Source organism: Kryptolebias marmoratus, linkage group LG15 (assembly GCF_001649575.2).
Source record: "Kryptolebias marmoratus isolate JLee-2015 linkage group LG15, ASM164957v2, whole genome shotgun sequence".
Lineage (NCBI taxonomy): Eukaryota > Metazoa > Chordata > Actinopteri > Cyprinodontiformes > Rivulidae > Kryptolebias > Kryptolebias marmoratus.
In genome coordinates, this window is record NC_051444.1 from 25,035 (window position 1) to 32,481 (window position 7,447).

At 46.2% G+C, this 7,447-nt stretch overlaps 1 protein-coding gene across 1 annotated transcript in view; it reads left to right on the forward strand.

Annotated features, from left to right (window-relative positions):
* The window catches only part of adamts17 (ADAM metallopeptidase with thrombospondin type 1 motif, 17), a 56,639-nt gene that overhangs the window by 5,758 nt on the left and 43,434 nt on the right, over positions 1-7,447 (forward strand). Inside the window, exons 2-4 of the mRNA XM_017440255.3 lie at positions 3,114-3,457; positions 5,973-6,132; positions 6,805-6,971. Coding sequence (XP_017295744.1) covers positions 3,114-3,457; positions 5,973-6,132; positions 6,805-6,971 — 671 coding nt within the window. The remainder of the gene's footprint in view (positions 1-3,113; positions 3,458-5,972; positions 6,133-6,804; positions 6,972-7,447) is intronic.

The window sequence follows — 7,447 nt, forward strand, 5'->3', positions numbered from 1 at the left end:
CTGCAGGCGGGACTGAAGGCACTGCAGGCGGGACTGAACGCACTGCAGGCGGGACTGAAAGCACAGCAGGCAAGACTGGAGACGGGATTGAAGGGTGACGGGGTGAATGGGATGGCTTAGGTGACTGAGGGGAACCTTGACTGGAATTGATTAACTGTCCTTTTAAGTGAGTTGCTACAGAAAAAATGTTCGAATAGTGTGGCAGACTGAGAAGACCTGGTTGGGATAGGAGGATATTTTCAATGAGAGAGAAAGTGACAAGGTTGTGCTTGGGGTCTGCGTTTCTGGATGTAGATGAGAGTAAACGATTAATCTGCATTGAGATGCTCATGAGCTCAGGGGGTGAAAACTTAGAGTTCATTATCTGGGTGGAAAATGAAGGAAAGTCCAAAACCAATTCAGAACCTGATGGAGACTGTGAACCGGGAGCAGAAGGAGATGGAGACATGGAAACAAGGGGCGTGCTGACATCCGGCTGATCCACCGAGGAGGCAGAGGTGACGTCCGGCCAATCCACCAAGGAGGCAGAGGTGACGTCTGGCCGATCCACCGAGGAGGCAGAGGTGGTGTCCGGCCGATCCACCGAGGAGGCAGAGGTGGTGTCCGGCCGATCCACCGAGGAGGCAGAGGTGGTGGCGGTGGTCCGTCACCGGAGAAGCCGTGGTGGCGGCGGTCCGTCCCACCGGAGAAGCCGTGGTGGCGGCGGTCCGTCCCACCGGAGAAGCCGTGGTGGCGGCGGTCCGTCCCACCGGAGAAGCTGTGGTGGCGGGCACCGCTGTCTTCCTCCTTCTCCGGCGGCGGTTTCCAGATGCCGGGGAGACGAGTGCCAGAGGACAGGGCCCATCCAAAAAAGCACCCCTCCCGCAGTTCGGCCAAGATCTTGTCCTTCTCCTCTGCAGTGAGAAAAATGCCAACGCTGGAGTCTGCAGGGTTTGGTTTTGGCTGGTTCATTCTGTCAGGATCGCGGGACACAGAAAAAAACCCTGAGTGCAGACTCGTAGTAAAAAATAAACTGATTTATTAACTAAGAAAAAATAACAAAACAAAAGCTGACGGGGCAGCAAACAAAAACAGAACAAAAACCAATACGCACGGTGGAACAAGACATCAGGGAACCAAGGCACGGGGACAGCTACAACCAACAAAGGAAAAACAATGAACCAGCAGATAGTGAGAGAAGTGACCGACCGGGTTTTTGAATATTGAGGGTGACGAGGTAAGTAGAAACAGGTGAGTGGAGATAATTATGGACAGGTGGAGATGGGCGTGGCAAGGAGGGCAAAAAGAGTGACGGGGGAGGAGTGAATACTGAGCAGGAACATAAACAGGAAAAAAACAAACTGAAAACAATCACAAGACTAAATAAAGAAAACAAAACCAAAAACACAAAAAATCCAAATCCTCACAGTTCCCCCTCCTTTAAGGGACGTCCCCTGACGTCCCTAAAAACAAAAACTAGCCGGGAGGGTGGTGGTGGGAAAAACAAAAGCACAGGATGGAGGGCTAAACTGAATAATAAAACAAAAGAAAAATGGGCAAATATACAAAACAAAAAACCGACCTGAAAACTGGGGAAAAACGCACAAACTCAAAAACCCACAAAAATAAACCCAAACAATGGGCCTAAAGTTCAGGTGGACGGCCCGGGTGCCGACCACAACGGAGCAAGAGTTCGGGTGGACGGCCCGGACGCCGTCCATGACGGAGCCAGAGTTCAGGAGGGCGGCCCGGATGCCGTCCTCGGCGGAGCAAAAGTTCAGGTGAGCGGCCCGGGCGCTGTCCTCGGCGGAGCAAGAGTTCAGGCGGGCGGTCCGGGCGCGGTCCTCGGCGGAACAGGTGAGAGCCAAGCTGACGTGGACCAAGCAGGCGAGTGCCAAGCAGGCGGGAGCCAAGCTGACGTGGACCAAGCAGGCGGGAGCTGGGCAGACGTGGGCCAAGCAGGCAAGAGTCGGGCAGACAGGGCGCAGCGCGAACCTCTCGACGTAGCTGAGCTGAGCGAGGCGTCGACCCCGACCCTCGGTGGCGAAGAGGAGAACAAAGCGTCCCTCCAGACCCTCGGCTTAACAGAGCGGAGAGAGGCGTCCCCCTAGACCCTCGGCGGAGCAGAATGGAGCGAGGCGTCCCCCTGGACCGTCGGCTTAGCAGAGTGGAGCGAGGCGTCCCCCTGGACCCTCGGCGGAGCAGAACGGAGCGAGGCGTCCATCTGGACCCTCGGCGGAGCAGAATATAGTCACGGCCGACCCCCACTGAGCCATGGGATGGTGAGGCGTCGTCCCTGCCGACCCCCACTGAGACACCGGATGGTGGAGCGTCGTCCCTGCCGACCCCCACGGAGACGCTGACCGGCAGAGAAGCATCGCCGACCCCCTCAGGAACGCTGACCGGCAGAGAAGCGTCGTCGACCCCCTCAGGAACGCTGACGGTCTGGAGATGTCCTACTGGAGGTTCGGCAGCTGGCGCAGAGAGGTCCCCGGGCTCGGCAGAGGGCGCAGAGAGGTCCCCGGGCTCGGCTGAGGGCGCAGAGAGGTCCCCGGGCTCGGCGGAGGGCGCAGAGAGGTCCCCGGGCTCGGCGGAGGGCGCANAGGAACATAAACAGGAAAAAAACAAACTGAAAACAATCACAAGACTAAATAAAGAAAACAAAACCAAAAACACAAAAAATCCAAATCCTCACAGTCTCAGGGACATCAGCCTCCATCTTGGGTCCTGCCTGGTATGATGGACCCTGGCCTCCATGATTAGTGTCTCTGTCTGTCCTTCAGTCCAGCCCTTTCTAGCTGCTGGTTGGTTTGTTGATTTCAGCCACTTCCTCAATCTGCCGGTGGTTCATGTTGTTCAGGGGCTTGTCCTTCCATGATGGTTCCTCTTCCTCCTCTTCCACATTATGTCTCTGCTGCCTGAGACGTTCGTTTTGCAGAATATTGACTTTAATGTGACTTGTTTTAATGTAATTTTAGATTTTTTTCTTGTTTTAGTGTAAATGTAGTTTAATGAAATTTATTTCAGTGTAAATGCAGAGTTTAATATGATTTGTTTCAATGTAAATATAGAAGTTAATACAATGCGTTTCAATTTAAATGTGGACCTTTAATGAAATGTGTTTCTACCCACAGCCCAGGCAGAGCTGAAGGCAGATGAGGTGATTCCCCAGCTGCTGTCCTTGCAGGAAATGGACCTGTTGCTCCCCTACCATGGACAGTGGTCCCTGGGTTCCTCGAGTGCAGAACATTCAGAGCCAGACAACATCATCATTTTACTGCCTGCTTTTGGAAGCAACCTGTATCTAAATCTAACACGAGACTTTGCCGTTTTTCCGAAGAACATTGTTGTGGAGGAGAGGCTCAGGAACCAAAGTGTGGTGGTCAGACGCTTAACCATGAACCAGCTTTGCTTTTACTCCGGCTACATCATCAACCAGATCGACTCTATGGCATCACTGAGCACTTGTGGCGGTTTGGTAAATCATTCTTACGTTTTTGGACTCTAATGTGTCATGCCATTCAAAACAAGCAGCTAATATCCAGATCCTTCCATTTTACGTAGACAGCATAGTGTGTAAACACTTCTTGCAGACCATATTAGTATTCCCACCGAACGATTGCTTATTACCATATTTAACTGCACCTGCATTAATTCTTTAGACCAGGGGTGATGGAGCAGGGAAACAAGTAAAACATGCAGGATGGTGGTCCTTGAGGACCAGGGCTGGACACCCCTGCTTTAGACTCTGTGGCTCCATTCAAGGCCATCAGAACTTTGCCTAAGTAAAATCACGTGCACTCAGATGAGATGAGAGAAGGTGGAAAAATGACAAACTACATGTCTATCTAAGAATTTAGGATTGGCTTTCTGAATATCAAAAAGCTGTAAAAATGTTTAACTGTCTCTCTGACTGTTTCCTCCAACAGCTTTAGGCCTTAGTTTTTTAAAGTTTTAAAGCCCACCAACACACTTGTTTTCACAGCAACAACTGAACTAAACTTTTTTTTTATAGTCAAAATCTCTGTTTTAAGGTCTTTAGTTGGAAACAGCTGGACAGAATGGAGAAACAGTCTGAGGCAGTTTCCTCCAAATGATCCTTCAGACAGTGTTCCTGACTATATGTATATTTTTTATTTGTACATGTGCATGTTGATGAAGGCATCACTTAGGTCAGACTGTGTTCCAGCTGCCTTCATGCACACTGCAATGCAACCTGTCCTTTAAAAGAAAAACTTGGATCTTTCTGTTCTTTTCAATTTTAGGATAATTTCTAAAGTTTTAGAAAAAATTGGACTTCTACAATTACAAACTTTTCTGGATGAAAATATTTATGACAAATCTCTATCTGGTTTTGAACATTCTCATAATACAGAAACAGCTCTTTTAAAGCTTTTTAATGACCTACTTTTAATTGTTGACTGGGAAGTCTGCTGTACTCTTGATTTTTCTGTGGATCAGAATATTGTTTATCTTGACTTAAACAGTGTGCAGGAATTAAAGCACACTGCACCCCAAAAAAATCTAAATGATCAGGGAAAATAAAGAAAGACCACTAAGTCCACAGAAATCATGCTATTATTCCAAATGAGTCTGGGTTCTCAGAGAAGCTCCAAAGAGTTTTCTCAAAGCACAATTTCCTTGTGTTTTTTAAGCCTAGAATCACATTGAGACCGCTGGTACCCGCAAAGGTCCAGATTCCAAAACACCAAATGAGCAACTTAGTTAATGAAGTCAAGTGCAAGTAGGAGTGCAAGAACTCTTACGTTGGTAATACCAAACAACTGCTTAGTAATCACATGTCCTAACACAGGTAGGAAAACTCCTCTGAACTGGACTCAACAGTCTAATACTACTTCTTCTTTATTTATAAAGCACTTTAAAAACAACCACAGTTACAACAAAGTGTTTTACATGTAAAATCAAAGAACATTTAAAAGAAAACAAAGAATAAAACAATAAAAAGTAGTTAAAACAACAATAGGTTAAGTAAAAACAATAAACTGAAGTAAAACAACCGAGAACAAGTCTCAAAAAGCTCCGTCTCCCCTGATCTTCTGTTTAAACCTCGGCACCTCCAGGAGCAGCTGATCAGCTGACCTGAGGCACCGAGCAGGAGAGGACAGAGCGGTAGGACGAGGCAAGACCATTTAAGCTTTTAAAAACAAAGAAAAGGATCTTAAAATTAACAGGTGATGTGCTCCCTCTTATGAACTCTGGATAGAAGCCAAGCAGCAGCATTTTGGACCAACTGGAGACATTTGAGGGAGGACATTGCAGTGTTCGAGCCAAGATGTGACAAAGGCATGAATTACTGTTTCAAAGTGTTGTCTATACCCACCTAGAACAAAAACAGTAAAGTTTTAAAGCTCAAGGCATTTAGTTCTGGACAGAGACGATGGGTGATCTGAAAGAGGTGGCAAAGAGGCCATCTATGTGAAAGGGACACAGTTCTCATTAAGAAGAGGAGGTCTGAGGCTCTGTTTAAACATGAACGATCTCTGGAAAGGTTAGAGAATTTCCAATGTTGATTGTGAAAAAATTACACAGCCACACAGTAATGCTGTGAGCGCTATTTAGACGAGACTGCAAACGAAGTTGAATCCAATGTGGTTTCCATGTCAGGTCACCAGGTGGTGCTGTGATTTTTGTATTTCAATAATACACATATGCACAGACAGGCTCATACATGAACATAGTCACATGTCAAATGGTAAGTACATGGACGTTTGTTTAGACTGACTCTATCTTAAGAAATGATTTAGTGTGTCAGAAGCTCTGATAAATTAAAAAAAATGAGCAGCATAAACAGCACTGTGCTAAAACTTGGGATTTGTGACTATTTACGGAGGTCATATTGGACACGGAGGGTTAGGGTTTTTTAACTGAATATTTATTTTCGATTCAGAAGTTACATAGTTGGTTTCACACTTTTTTCATCTTCTACCTGTTCATTAAAGTCTCTCACTTATCTTGTTCTTGTCTGTGCACAGACTGGACTCATTCAGATCGGTCCTGACCACTGGTTTATTCAACCAGTAGATCAACAGGGCCCATCAACAACATTCTCTGGATGGAAACACCAGCTGCTTCGACACCGATACTGGGCAAAGACCAACTCAGAACCAGATGCTGACCAACCTGTTTACTGTGGTATGATTAAAGGTCACGGGTACAAAACGATATTAGCAGAATGTGGTTTTCAGCTGGACCCAAGTTCCAAAATCTGCTGGAATCAGGCGGAAAAAAAATCCAAATAAATTTTATCACTTTCAGAAAAAGAAGTATAAAAGAGCAGGGAAATTAATTAAGAACATAAAACATTTTGATATTTATCTATTCACTGAACAAAAAGGGTCAAAGGTCATTTCCAAACTATCTGGAGTCCATCATTCTACAGAGAAAAAGATTATTCACAAGAGGAAACATTAAAGACAGCTGCCAATCTTCCCAGGAGTGGACGTCCCAGCAATCTCACCCCAAAGGTCAGACCATGTAGTGCTCAGAAAAATGAGCTCCAAATCGTTGAAAAGCTTTAGTTTTCATCTGAGGAAGTTGAAGGCCAAGTGGAGATGGTTCAAGGGTTGCATTTATGTCTGCACTGGGATGTTTGTAGTAGATCCTATTGACCTTGTGGGATGTGAGGTGGGACATACATGGCTAAGACTGATTCTGGCTCACTTTGTTTTTGTTGAACGTTGAAAGTTTTGGTTCTGGAGAGTTTAGAGGCTAGTTCGCTTAGTCTGCTCAAATGTTTCTGTGTGAATGCAATGAGTGGGTTTAATGTTGTTTTTCATTGTCTTTCTGCTTGCCTTTTTGTGGTAGGGAAGCAAAAAGGGAAGAAATCAAAAAGAAAGAGTCACATGAAGAGAGACGTCATTAACTTGAAACAAACATACACTGTGGAGACGGTGGTAGTGGCAGACTCAGACATGGTGCAGTACCATGGAGCTGAAGGGGCTCAAAGGTTCCTGATGACCGTCATGAACATGGTAAGAAATCCATTTTACCTTAAAAGTTAAGTCCCAAACCACATCCGAATGAATCTGTGGGTAGGACTGTATAAAACAAAAGCCAAAAGAAAGATGGAACAGCCTGTTTTTTATTTTGTTTTAATATTCCCACTATGAGTGATTGCAGACTCATTTCTCTTACTTGAATATCATCTGTTTATTCCTTAACCCTTCCATGTTTTAAACTAACATTAAAGTACATTTTGATCTCAAAACTCTCATCAGACTGCAAGTTGATGAAGCTGCTGTCCACACACATGTCCTGCTGTCCTCACACATGTCCTGCTGTCCACACACATGTCCTGCTGTCCACACACATGCCCTGCTGTCCTCACACATGCCCTGCTGTCCTCACACATGTCCTGCTGTCCACACACATGTCCTGCTGTCCACACACATGTCCTGCTGTCCTCACACACGTCCTGCTGTCCTCACACACGTCCTGCTGTCCTCAC